General features: G+C 35.2%; 1 protein-coding gene across 3 annotated transcripts; it reads right to left on the reverse strand.

Annotated features, from left to right (window-relative positions):
* Positions 1–3,047: 3,047 nt before the first annotated feature.
* On the reverse strand, positions 3,048–6,932 carry LOC104606168 (universal stress protein PHOS34-like). Of its 3 annotated transcripts, XM_088886492.1 has the most exons (5): positions 6,594–6,932; positions 6,265–6,368; positions 4,862–4,983; positions 4,185–4,246; positions 3,048–3,309 (listed from the first exon to the last, which is right to left on the reverse strand). In XM_088886492.1, the coding sequence occupies exons 1-4, from the start codon at positions 6,772–6,774 to the stop codon at positions 4,210–4,212; spliced, it is 444 nt and encodes a 147-aa protein (XP_088742618.1). In that variant the 5' UTR covers positions 6,775–6,932; the 3' UTR covers positions 3,048–3,309; positions 4,185–4,209. The 3 variants fall into 3 exon arrangements, with proteins under 3 accessions (XP_088742618.1, XP_010269547.1, XP_010269548.1); XM_010271245.3 differs by lacking the exon at positions 4,185–4,246 and having other exon boundaries at positions 6,594–6,925; XM_010271246.3 differs by lacking the exon at positions 4,185–4,246 and having other exon boundaries at positions 6,265–6,359; positions 6,594–6,923.
* Between the last annotated feature and the right edge of the window lie 7,298 nt (positions 6,933–14,230).

The following is a 14,230-nucleotide window of genomic DNA, read 5'->3' on the forward strand; positions in this document are numbered from 1 at the left end:
GTGGGGGCTGATTTGGTCTCTCATCTTCTAAGCCTCAACCCAATTATATGGGGTTGGCACTTTTTTCCAGTTGTGGGAAAGAATCTTTTAAGCCCTACAACTCTGGCGTATAGCTGTAGTGTCATGTGGGTTGTGAGTAGACGTGGGTGGGATTTTTGTAGGCAGGAGATCCAAGCTCTTTCTGAGTCCAGATTTCCTACCCAGGACAAGTCTGCCCAACTTACCTACATAACATCACAGCCACACATGGGGAACATCTCATCCTCTTACATGTTATTATGCATGGGGAGATGTACAATGTAAGTGCATAGAAAATAGGGTAAAATACAAAAACCTCCTCTGGATTTTCTGACAATCATAAAAGCCTCCCCTGTGTTTTCACTTTAATAAAAACCTTCCCTGTACTTCTTAATGTGCTTGTTTAATAAAAACATGCAACTACCTACCTTTTTCGGTGGAAAAGCCAATTTAATGTGCTTGTTTTTTTAAAATGCCTATTTTGCCCAGATGTAAATTTATTAAAATACCCTCCACAACACTGTTCATTTTCTTCTTAGAACTGAGAACCAAATCTGCCAGCCTTCTCTCTCTCTCTAGTTTGTCTCACTGTCTTTTGTTTGCCATGTCCATTGCATACCCATGGCCTTAATCAATTCTAGAGTCTCTTTAGCATGTCTTGGAAATGTTTTAGTGGATTGGCAACGGTACGAAATCCACCTTTGTAGTAAACGGAAGCATATGAGTAGAATTTTTGGAGATCAAGTGCTCTTTAATCAAGGATCTTCTATGTTTCTGGTAGGCAGTAATTAATATCTAAATCCCCTTTGTGCTTTGAGCATCTTTTCAAGCAATCATCGAGCTTATAGATCTCATAAAGACAAATGTTTCATCAAAATTTATAACACCATAATCAAATTAACACAAATAGATGAAATTAAAAATAATTTGAATTACCCGTGTAATTAATTGAGAGTATAAGACAAACCATTGCAAGCACAAGCCTTGATACCAAGCTTCAGAAACTGGCTTTGTCATTTTTCTAATAGATGGCGTATTCTAACGAGTAACGACTACAATGTCCATTAGCATAAGTTTTTGTTGTTGTACAGCTCTGGACCAACCTGTAAATATTCTTTTTGGCTGCTTTTACCCTTGCTTTGATCTGCTCCAACTATGCTCCTTTTTTTAGTCTTATCACCAGTTCCTACATTCCAAGAGAAAATACATTTTGCTGTTTAAAAACTCTCAATACCAACCAAAGTCTAACTGTTTAGAAGATGATTCTCACCTTTGCTAGGTTGATGGGTAGAAGAAGAAGAATCTGTCATTGAAGTCGTAGCCCATGAGATTGGAGATGCTGTCAAATTCCGATTAGAGGTCTTATGATGCCAAATTATGACTATGCTTCACATCAATGAAATCGGAGATAATAGCTCCTCCGCACAAAATACAAGGTTTTGTACTCTATAAATTTATATTTGTACTTTTTTCAAACTGAACTTAAAGAGTGCAAATACAAATATATACTGTGCAAATACATACAAAATAATGAGGTTTTGCACTCTACATATTTATATTTGTACTCGTTCCAAACTGAGCCTTATGGGTGTCTGCAGGTTTTCATAAATCTTATAACTCAATAATTGCACATGATCTTAATCCTCCTACTCATTCTTCCGGGACATCCACTCCCCATATTGTTATTTCTTCGTTGGAAAATTTTTTATGTGGTCATTAATGTGATGCAGGAGTTAATCCCCAACATGGGCAGAGTTTCCTGTGGTATACTCGGTGTGTGCGCAACTTTTTGCTAACAATTGGAGACGAATTTTGGTTTTTCTTTTTGGAGATGGGATATCCATCTTTGTCGTGGGAGGTGGGACTTGTTCTGGCCAATCCACTGTGTTTATGAACTTAAACGATCTTCTGATAGTATTAAGTTTATGTGTATTCCTAGAAGTTTAAATCGGGCGGCTCATACGTTAGCTCAGGTTTCTAAGTTTTCAGAAAGAGACTTTGTTACTTGGAACCGTCCTCCTGTTTGTATTGAACAATTTGTATCTTCTTTCTGTTAATAAAAAAAAAAGGCTCAGTAAGTAAGTTACAAAAACTGATAAAAGAAAGAATTAGAGGTTGGCATACTGTGATCTTGTGAATGGCAGTTGAGATGCACAAAATTTTACGGACGGTTTGGAATCATCCTTTGATAGAAGAAACGGGTGACGTCATCAGTCTTCTACCTGTTTGGCGACGAAGCAGCAGCCTATATACCAACTATGCTACCTTTGTGAATTTTTAATTTGACAAAGGATTCTATTTCTGTTGTCGTCTGACAATCTAGTTTAGAAATCCCGTTGTGTTTATAAATGGTGATTTTTCTTCTCCATCAAGAGCCATTTGTGACTTTCGTGGTTATTAGTAAATAGTTACTTAAACAAAACTGGCTTGAATCGAACCCTAGAAACTGGTGAAAACCCACCTTACCTGTCTGAATTCTGGACCTTCTGTTGTTTGATTGCTTCATAGAATTTCCCATAAAATGAAAAGTAACAAGGACAATGGATGAAAACACACTATTTTTTGCTGGATAACCTGATCTATTATGATTCTTCTTTGTGTAGTCCCCTATATAAATAGGTCTCTATTAATTGTTACTTTCCAGATTGTAAGAGACCATGTATTCCAATTTCTCCATGGTTTTCAAAACCGGACGGTCAGACTAAAAAAACCGGGAATCGGTCAGGTGACTGATTCTGTTTTACCCCAAAACCATTATTTCGCCATAAACTGTTGATTTGGTCAGCAAACCATTGATCCAGACAGTCAAATCATTTGAATTGTCCAATGATTTTTGCCATTTTTTATTTTATTTTTATTAGAATGGGCCATCCATTTGGTTTGAACGATCAGACCATTCGACCCAGGAATTGGACCCCTGACCGGTTTGTTGTCCAATTCGGTTTTTAAAACCTTGAATTGCTCAAGAAGAAGAAGAAGAAGAAGAAGAAGAAGAAGAAGAAGAAGAAGAAGAAGAGACAGCCATAAACTGTAATCCAACGTGCAATCAGCCAATAATATTTCATTTAACTTCAAAGCAATCGACAACCAGGAATGGGATGTAAATATTAAAGATACAACACCAATGGCATTTGCTGAATATCTCAGCTAAACATGATGCATTTGAATCCAACCACTTATTTATTAGAAAGTAGAGAAAGGGCTTAGTGCTTGATCTTGGGCTTCTTCACAATCATCACAGTACAATGAGCATGATGAGCGCAGTAGTCACTCACGCTGCCTAACACCGCCCTGCAGCATCATTGGATCCATTTATGAGTTAATTTTGCATCGATTAATACATGAGATGTATGAGGCAGTAGCCAGGGGGGAAATTTTGTGTACAGAAGGGTGGACAACTAAAAATATCTATCCAATAAGATTTGTATATGCGCAAATGGAAACTGTTGGAATTCACCACTCAATGAGAGAGCATTACAGCAAAATGTTAAAATACATCAAACTGGATGGTCCTAATTTTGCATTCTTTAAAAAATGGTAATGGCCCCCAAAGAAAGTTCAGAATAGGGGATAGTCAAATGGTTGTTGGATGAGTTTCCAAACTCATCCACATAGACCAGTGTTTTTTCTTGCTTTATTGGTTTTGGATAAGTTTCCAATATCTATAAAGGTTTTCTTTCCATTGTATCTGAATGTGTATTTAATTTTATACCCAGTAAGATTCAATAAAATAAAGATTTTATTGTGAGTACAAACATTTCAATTGATCCAAGAATATAACCCTACAATGAATTTAGTAGGGTCATCTGTTTGAAAGTAAATTTTGAAAATTCCATTACTTCTGTTTTGATGACAAGATTTTTTGAAATTCTCGGCATTTTAAACTTTCATAAAGAAAAAATCAGCACTCTTGAGAAAAATAGCATTTTGTCAAGATTTCACATTCCACTTCATTGCGTTGATGTTGGTGAGGATAGAAAGTGGTGTCAAAATGAAGAATTTTATACCTTGTTGGTGCCATAACCTGAATTTTGGATAGGGAGACTATTCTATTTCTAAGGTTTAAGCACGTAAAGAAATTCAACGGATGGATTTACTCTGTTTTACTTTGTTGTCAACTTCAGTTGTAAAAGATGCAACAAAAACACCAATTAAACAACTTCTACCTGCAAGAGAAGTTACAATAGAACTTCAGAATGAAATTCTTGGTTGTTTGCTCCTCAAAATCCTGTTGACAGGGCATGTCAGTTTTATAGTATGGTTTATTTTTCTCTGATCATAGTAAGGAATTAGACAGTCTATTAGTAGAATCTGAGTTGTCTTATTGACTTAATATTCTGCTGATCCAAGTAAAATATAGGTTGCTTTTCCTTTTAGTTGGATAAAAGTCTATTATAAGATATTTTATTTACTTGGATAAAAGTCTATTATTTATCAAAATTCATGGGTGGGTTTTGATTGGTCAAAACTCTTTCCATATCATAGATTTTTCCTTTATTTATAAGTAATTTAAAGCAATTTGAACCATGGTTTTAAAAAACGACCCAGAAATGGAATCGTTCTGGCCACTGGTTTCCGGGTCGATGGTTCGAACGGACAGCCCATTGTGACAACAAAAATTAAAATTAAAAAACTGTCAAAACCGTTGAACAGGTTGACGGTTCGACCGCCCAGATCAACGGGTCATTGACCGATTCAACAGTTTTTGGCCAGGGACTGGGTTTGGGGTAAAACGGAACCGGTTGCCTGGATGGTTCCTGGGCCGAACGATCCATCCGGGTCAACCGCAGTTCAAAAACCATGGTTTGAACTCATATGTGTATTTCTAAGCTTCAACCAATACCTTTTTATAGCTCCATAGCCATGACTGCCCACAACCAACGTAGATGCATGGTGTTTTTCTACAGCCTCACAAATAACATTCCTAGCATCGCCTTCCACAACTTCCACTACTACATGTTCCACCTGCAGATCAACCAGAATGCTCAGAATCTGTTGACTAACCACCCCTCCTCCCAAACAAAAAATGGCGGGAAAATACAATAAGAAAAAAGAATCAGTGCATATGAGTTGACAAGAGAGAAAAATGATAATTCAATTCAATTCAATTCAAATACATACCAAAGAAAACAGTCTACAAAATATATCATCAGGTTTATTAAGCCTGTGGCAAGATGCATCTAGTTTGTTTCTTTGTTTAGAGAGGGACTTGTCCCACAATAGGAGGATGTAAATCCACAACTGCACACTGTGCAGTAGGAACACGTGCAAGGAAATATTGTTCTGAAGCCAGGGAGGAAATACATGCATTTATATATTTAGCCTTTGTAGTTCAATGTCATCGATCCCTCAAGATTTATGCCTTGACAAATTTAATTAAATGTCTAACATGTAAAGATATTTCTATAGTATAATTTGTCAGAACATGCCACTTCACATATTCTAAAGTTCATGCTATAGGGTGTATCTAATTATCAAAAAAAAAAAATGCTATAGGGTGTATCTAGAAGTACCCATGAAGTATTTGGTACACTAGGCATGTATAGGTATCCGGGTATCATAGGTTTCCTACGTTTACTCCTTGCAAATCCAAGTCTGTTGCATGAAATAGAACTAACCTTTTACAATATTCTCTTTTCTTGGGTAGGGAGGGATGTCAGTTGGACAGGACGTCAGAGAGTAGGATTTTTTTTTTGTCAACAAAACAAAAGCAGTTTATCATGACAAAATTATGTTAAGGTTTGACAAAAACTTGGCTGAAATTTATAAATAATTGCTTCTAAATGGTTAAAATGGATATTTCGTTGGTTATGTAATATCTTTTTGGACTTCTACAGTTTTGCTTCCTTCTATCTTTCCAACTCCCCTTTTCGTTCCTTATTCAGCAGTCAAAGTGCTCAAACCGCACAGAACAACTGCTGAATTCATGAAATGCCAGTCAGAACGGTTTTCCATCTAGTTTGCTTTTCAAAACATTGTACAAGCAAGAGGACAGATATTGTTGTCAAAATCTTTTTTATGGGATCAAAATTGTGGCAAAAAAAATCGATTCCAGAAAAGGAAGAACTTGGAAGCGCATACTTGATTCAATTACTGATAATCCGAGCTTGACAACAGAAAAGCATCCATATGTTTTGATAATTAACGGATCAAGTGTGATGCAGTGGCTTACAAGGAAACCTAATCATGTCATGTCTAGAACTTAATAAAAAATTTCCAAGTCCTAGGCAGGACAGTCCAAATTACCGATTTAGAGCAACAAATTTCCTTTGCCTTTTCTGCAACCCTGGCTGCCATTTTCTTCAGATCCGACTCCACGAACGGCAAAACTTCGGCAGCTCCTGCAATTCCTTGGAATAGAATTTGGATCAAGACAGGATCCAACTTAATTGGCCAATTAAGGTGGAAAAGAACATTAAGACACTAAAAAATCTCTCGCACATCAAGTGGAGAAAAACTGGCGTATCCACATCAAGCAATCAAATGCCATTACAAAAACCTAACAGGGAAAATAACTTTGTAAAACGAAAAGTAGCAGAGATATCAGAATCAGAGTCTAGAGCTTCTCTCCTTACCAGGTCCGGCGAGTCCGATAACAGTAGAAGGAGGGGGTTTCGCGTGAACGATGACGAGGTTAAAAGGAGTATTGGCGGCGTAAGGGACGAAGAAGTGGTCGAGAGTCCACTCAAGAGCATAGTAGCTATGCTCACTGTCGTCGATTCCGACCACCATAACCGACTTCTCTGAAGTCGCCATTAAAGACTCTCGCTCAGGTACCGGATCAACGAACAACAACAGCCAGCTCACTGATTCGTTTCCCTCTGCAACTTACAAACCTCTAGACGGTGAAAGGCTGAAAGCGAGAATGCTGAGTGTCCATGATATAAAGAGAGAGAAAGAGAGAGAGGAGCGTGCCTTCTGTCCAACAGGATCGTACTCGTACAGTAGCCTCTGCTTTATTTTCTTGCAATGTGATATTGCCACGTGGCTAAAGAGGCAAGAAAGCAAGAGAAATTGCTCGAGAGCTTACGTGGCGTCTTATGAAAGCAGGAAAACTGTGGCTGTTAAGTCCACCACGAATCGCCCATAGTAAATCACCATTTGGGGATTCCTGACAAGTGACAACGATGCATGAGTGGATAAGTTTGTATGCGAGTAAACGCCCAATAGAATGGAGATTTTTTGCACGAAACCATCATTATAGAAGTCGTTTCGTGCTACTCTACGCAAACACCGATCAAGTGTCCAGATAATACATATCAGAACTGTTGCCCACCAACAAAAATAAACAACAAAACAACGCTGGAAGCCTGGAAAGCCAGAACCGTTCTGGAATGCAACTATTTGGGCTTCGCCCTTATTCATGGTGATGGGACCCATGGAAATAGTTAAGATGGATCCTACCCTGTCTTTAGGAAAACTTCTAACACTAAGGCTCCATTTGGCATTCCTTATTAAATAAGGATTTATTTCCTTTTTAACTAAAAAAATGGAGATAAGTCCTCAAATGGCAAATGCAGTCTAACTATGTTTTGGTTACGTGGCCCATCCGGCCTTATTAGGGCAGGTTTGATTGGCCCCAAATAATGGCCTGTCTTAGGTTGTAGAATGTCAGCCCATGATGGATTTGTCACATGCACCAACTAGGGGTGAGCATGAGTCTGTTCGGTTCAATTCAATAGCAGAACCTGGAACCTACTCTATAGGGGTCGGTTCAAGGTTTTTGGAATCAGAATCTATCTTGTAAAGGTTAGTTCTAGGGTTGGTTTTGGCCTTGGTGGTTTTGGGATCGGTTCCAGGGTCTACCCATGAAACTTGTTCATTTATTCCCCCTTGAAAAAAGAAACATGTTCTTTAAAAACTTGATTTTCAATAAATATAATATATATAGTTTAAAACTTACATTATTTTTTTGACTAAATTGAGTAAGTTAATATGTAGACTATCATTAAATGGTTAATAACTTATAATTCAAATTTAAAATTTGTAAATATTACCTTTTACATTACTTATCGATGGTGCACGATCTAGAAACTCCTTGCTAGAGGACAACTTGGATGTCGGATTATGTAAGTCGCTTGGTCGAGCCGTAAAGAAAGAGAGAGGATCACAGTACTCGAGTTACTTTACTCGGTGTGGATACTTCGTTGCTTATAGAGAAATGGAGTTTTTTTGAGAGCTAGAGAGCTTGAGCGCTAAATCACACATACCTTATGAGGTTGGAGGTGAGGCCCTTATATAGACGAGCTTTCGTGAGTCTCACGAAACATGCCTGGGATCTCTGACCTATCTAATTCGGAGGTGGTTTCACGCTTGGAAGTGGACTCTGCGTAAGAAGGTAATGTCTATCCAATCCCGCCCGAAGTGGGCAGGGTGATAAACAACTCTTCCTGCGTAGCGTCGTGATCCCGGGGAATTCGGAGGCAATAGCTCGCTAAAGGGTGACGTCACTTAGCATGTCAGATAGGTTGCTAACCGGAAACAAGTCAAATTGGTGGAAGCAGGTCGCCTCTTATGCCGACCTGAGGTCTTGCCTAGTTGTTTGCAATTCGGCCTATTGGGGTGGTGTCGAGGTCGCCGGTGCAGTTGTGAAGTGTTTGAAGTGCTCTTGGGGTCTACTTGGTGTCAAGGTGTCATTCTGTTGTTCTGCAATGCCCCGCATTGTAATATCATTGGAGGACCAAATTATCCATCATCACTTATTATAAACATTCAAATATTAATATCAACACAAATGATCAAATCACTTAAAATAACTCAATGGTCAAGTGAGACCATGACCTTTGTAACCATGAGTGCTTGGGTTCAAATCTTCACATCCTCAAAAGCATTCTAAGGTTTATTTAAAGGCAAGTTTGGCTCCAAGGTCGGTTCCACCAAGGTTGGTTCATCGAGTTGGTTCGGGTAGCTAGACCTAGGAACTGGGCTAGGTGGGGGTGGTTTGAAGAATTTGGAACCAGACCCTACCTTGTAATAAATCGGATAGGGTCAGTTCAAGGTTAGTTAAGGGTCGGTTCCATTCGGTTTCGGGTAGAACCTACCCATTTGCTCACCCCTAGCATCAATGCTAGGGGTGCAAGTCGGGCGGGCTAGGTTGGATTTATGGTCAATCTAGTCCAAATACTAAGATTTGGGCATAAGGGCTAAGCCGAGGTTAAGTTTGATCTTTTCAATCCCAACCCATTCCACATTGTAATTTGATATACTATGCATTTATGTAAATATGTATGTATAAATGTAGGTATCTATGTAAATATGGAAGCAAATATGTATATATATATATATATATTTATGTATGTATGCATAAATGTATATGACCAAGCTGGGTTTGGGTTGGGACAAGGTTGGACTAGGCTCAAGCTACCTAAGGATTGAGCCTAGTCCAAAAAAAAGTCCAAAATCTTAGGCCAAGCTTAGACTGAGGACTGAAAATCCAAGTCCAACCCCTGTAAAATTTTGGGTTGAGTTGGTCTAGGCTTGGGTTGGACCTGTATTGAACTCCTACATGTAATAATATTCAAGTGTTTCCTTTTTATCAACCTTTCCACAACTCTTTATCTCGCCTTACTCCCTACTCGAATTAGGGGTTCCATTTTTATAAATTTTTTATATTATTTATTTTTATAAAGAAACATGTACATATAGTTGAAAAAGTACTTGTATTTTTTGTTTTTTTTGTATATAAATTGTTATAGTTTCTTTTTCTTTTAATAAATTATTATTTAAAAAAATAGATTGGACTGGACCAAATTTGAATTTTTGACATCCTTAACGAATTCAAATTCAAATCAATGTTTATGAGATATGATCGAATCGGATCTATGGTTTATAGCATCGGATCATATTTGGATTATGCCCTGATCCATTTGCATCTCGACATCCCATTTTATTCATGGGGTTGGGTGGTTTTTGGTTAGACACTTCTCAAGCCCAACTTGTACTAAACTAAAATCAACGACATCTAGGGGTGCAACTTGGGCGAGCGCAACCCAAGCCCAAACTGGCCCAACCTGAAAGATACATACATACATACATACATACATACATACATACATACATACATACATATATACATATTTTGCATAAATATATGTATACATATTTACATAAATACATACATATGCATAATTTTAAAATGAGTTTATTGCCCAACCCGAGTGCATCAAAATACAATGCGGGCTGGGCTCGGGTTGGGAAAATCGAGCTCAACCATGGGCTTGGGCCTTAAGCCAAGATTTTAGGATCGGGTCTGAATTGACCATAAACCCAGCCCAACCCACCTGATTTGCACCCCTAACGGCATCCCTACTCAAATTGTTCAAATCATTCATCGTTTTCTTTTTGGTGGTGATTGTTTGCATAGAATGAAATAAAATATGCAAATATCAAGACTTCAAATCCAATTGTTTGCCATTTCTGCTTTGTATATACGGAATTCAGTTAATGATTTTTTTAAGTCTACTTTCCTATTAATAGTAGATGCTTTTACTGATTCATAAAGGTGAGTGTTAACATGGCCCAAACTAATTTCCAAAAAGGTAGGTAATGAATTGATGATGCACTTATGTGAACCACCATCTACATAAGAAAATATTTTTATTTTCAGACCAATTTTAAATTATATATATTCCATCTACCTTATATAAATAATTTATACATATCACACCTATTTTTTGTTTGATATAATTAATATATAATTTTATATATTCTTTTGATTACACATACTTTTGTATTTTTTAAAGATTTATGATTTAACTATCATATAATTGATTAATCCATTTGATCTAAACCACTAACCCACCACCCAAAAAGGAAAATTGTTCGATTTGTATGTTGACATTAAATTTTGTATAAAATTTCCATCACTGGTCACAGGTTATTTCTTATGTACAATACTTATTTTTGTTCAATATAATGAATGTATAATATTAGAGATGTACCCAATATTTTATTTTTTATAAATATATAAAATTAGATATGTGTTCAAAATTTTCTCTGTTTTTTATTTTTGAGATTCTTTGTATTTTCTATTTTTAAAAAATTATTATTTGACTATGATATCATTTCATTTCTAGGTTGATTTTAAATTTGACATTCCATTTTTATCATTAATAAAAATATTTCTTACATTTCATACTTATTCTTGTTTAGTATAATGCATATACAATATTATAGATATACCTAATTATTTTTTATTTTTTTTGTTATTTAATTATGACATTGTTTATTAACCCATTTGACTCCAAATGGTTGAATTTCTTACCCACCATTGGGAAGGAAGAAAATGTTTTGTTTTCAAATTACTTTTGGAAATTTTTATTTTTATACCATTAAAATTAATATTGTGGATTTAATTTGTAGAATTTAATAATTTGAAAAATATGTCTTAAATATAGGATTTAATGAGAGAATATACCTTAGATATGAGATGTAATGAGAGAGAATAGAAAATTAGTTTTATTTCCAATTGGTTTTATATTTTACATTCAATTTTCATCATTAATAAAAACACTTCTTATTTATCGTACTTATTATTATTTAATATGTTGAATATATGATGTTAAAAATGTTTCCAAATTTTTATAATTTCTATATTTTTTGTATTTTATCTATATTTGGATTTTATTATTTAATTGTGGCAACATGGATTGGCCCATTTGGCCCAAAATGGTTTAATTTCTTACCACCATGTAAATAAAAACACTTATTTAATATCAATTACCTCTTTTCAATTCATTTAATATCAATTACCAATTACCCTATTTTCCCTCATTTTTAATCAATAACTTTAAATATGGAGGGGTAAATTTTGTCCTCAGAAAATTCCAAAAATATTCTTGAGGTTATTCGTGCTTTTTAAAGTAGTAAAGGTTTAGATTTCCTCCTCACAACACTTATAGCCATGCATGGAAATATTTCGAACAAAAACATAGTGGTATAAAAGTGATGTACATATGCAAGTGTTGTAAGATGGATATAAAGAAGATTTTATGAAGAGGAAAGCCAACTCTACATAATAAGGCTCCATTTAGGAAGAATGCAAATGCTGGTTAAGTGCATATATGTACTCCGGTTCAGTTTTGCTAGTGTTTGGCAAGAATTCATTTGTGCATTGACAATGACAAAAGGCACAGTTTTCAAGGCATGTTTGCACCCAAAATGAGAGGGAACTTTACATAAAAAAATCAATATACGTTTGCACTCAAAGCTGATCAAATTTTAAAAAGGCATATTTCTACCTTGGGATTCGTGTTTTCATGCATTACAACTAAAATTCATTTGGCAAGAAAGTACTTTGCATATTTGCATTTGTATGGATCAGAATGAACTCTACATATTTGCATTTGCACTCTTATCAAACGAAACATAAGATACCATTTTCATTTCAGCTGTAATGAAACTATTAAGACATGTACTATAGCAATTGTTATACTTATTGTTTTCCAAAATTATTCCAAAAATTGATCTTATGTTATAAATGGATAACATGTAGTAGTAGTAGTAGTACACTTATTAAATAATTATTATAATTAATAATCATGTAATTGTTTATCATATATATATATATATATATATATATTATTAATTGATAAATGCTTAGTTCTTTAAAAATATTTAATTATTTATATTTTTATCAATTTCACTATTTATAAACTATTTTATATCCATTTAATTAATTGTTAATTAGTTTGTTAAATAGTTAAACAAATATTCTCATATGTAGGGTTAAAATGGTCAATTATTATTTTTGAAAACTTAGCATATTTTATAACAACATTCTCTACATTCCTACTTCAGAACCAAGAAAACTTCACCAACTCCAATATATCTCTAAAAGTGATTATTACAATTTTAGAGGCAATATCAGACTTTAGTGCAAACGAACATACCCTAAAAGAGAGAGCTTGGATCTTCTAATCACAAAATGAATGTATACATCTATAGCGACACATCGAAAACATCCCTTGTACTATTTATTATCATGGGAAAATTTCTTAAACTACCCTTGTGGTTTAGCTAATTGACTAAGTATACCTTTACTATTTGACTATTGTCTAACGCTACCCCTACTATTTCTAACAACTAACTAGCTCTACCCTTATCGTTAATATCTGTTAATATTCCGTCACAAATGATGCATATTTTTTTAAACCCAAATTTACCCTTCATCTCTCATTCTCTCTCTCTCTTTCTCTCTCTCTCTCCCCAATACAAACCCTTCCCATTTTCGGGAAAAATTTGTATCTGCCCTTGAGCTATATTGATTTATTATTTTTATTACCATTTTTATTATTGTTTATAAATTGCCATTTTTTAAGACACTCATACAGTCTAAGGGTCCACATAAATTAACCCTTATATGTCAAACCCGTAAATACTTTAATTTAACTAGGGCTGTTCACGGGTCGGGTTGGGTCGGTTTACTGCGATTTTTCCAACCGACCCGACCCGGTCGGGTTACCTGACATAGAAACCGAAACCGACCCAGTGTTAAGTAAAACCGACTTCGTCGGTTTGAGTCGGGTTGGGTCGGTTTCGGTCGGTTTCGATTCTAAGTTCATCCCTGTGATAAAATCTTGCTGATTTTAAAAACAATCATAAATTGAACATCATTTCAGCCATCTCCTATGATAAAATTTAAACGAAAAGTTAATCACAAAAGTTGTTCATTAATCACTATTCACTAATCCAAAATTTCTTGCAACCATTCAAAAACTAGGTGGCCTAATGGGCTTTGGAACTTCATGTTTGAACTAGGAACTAAGTTGGTTCGGTTCGGGTCGGTTTCGGTTTTCTTGTGTGAAAATTGAAACCGACCCGAATCATCGGTTTAGGAATTTGCACAACCCAAAACCGACTCGTGCTGATGAAAACCCAGCCGACTCGGGTTGGGTCGGCCTGGGTTGGTCGGTTTGGTCGGGTTGGGCCTTCTTATGAACAACCCTAAATTTAACCATTCTTATTATTATTAATAATTTATTTTTAGTATTTAATTTAATTTTTTTGTTATATAGTAATAATATTAACTAAATTTATAATTATTTAAATATTTACTTAAAATAAAATTTTCCAACCGACTATAATTATTATATAATAGATTTGTTAATTCATATTTTGCAATTAAGAATAAACATTAATGATTTGGCTTAACAATTTTAATGACCGTTAATAAATATTGATTCTTATTTAAGGTTTAATTACTGTATTTGGT

This window comes from Nelumbo nucifera, chromosome 4, assembly GCF_055504915.1.
Source record: "Nelumbo nucifera cultivar China Antique chromosome 4, China Antique-T2T, whole genome shotgun sequence".
In the NCBI taxonomy this organism is placed as follows: domain Eukaryota; kingdom Viridiplantae; phylum Streptophyta; class Magnoliopsida; order Proteales; family Nelumbonaceae; genus Nelumbo; species Nelumbo nucifera.

Coding starts and splice junctions, on each gene's coding strand:
- LOC104606168 (XM_010271245.3), bottom strand. CDS start 6,774: ATGGCGACTTCAGAGAAGTCGGTTATGGTGGTCGGAATCGACGACAGT. Junction 6,369..6,593: donor TATCGGACTCGCCGGACCTG/GTAAGGAGAGAA, acceptor TTCTATTCCAAG/GAATTGCAGGAGCTGCCGAA. Junction 3,310..4,861: donor GGCTATGGAGCTATAAAAAG/GTATTGGTTGAA, acceptor ATGATGCTGCAG/GGCGGTGTTAGGCAGCGTGA.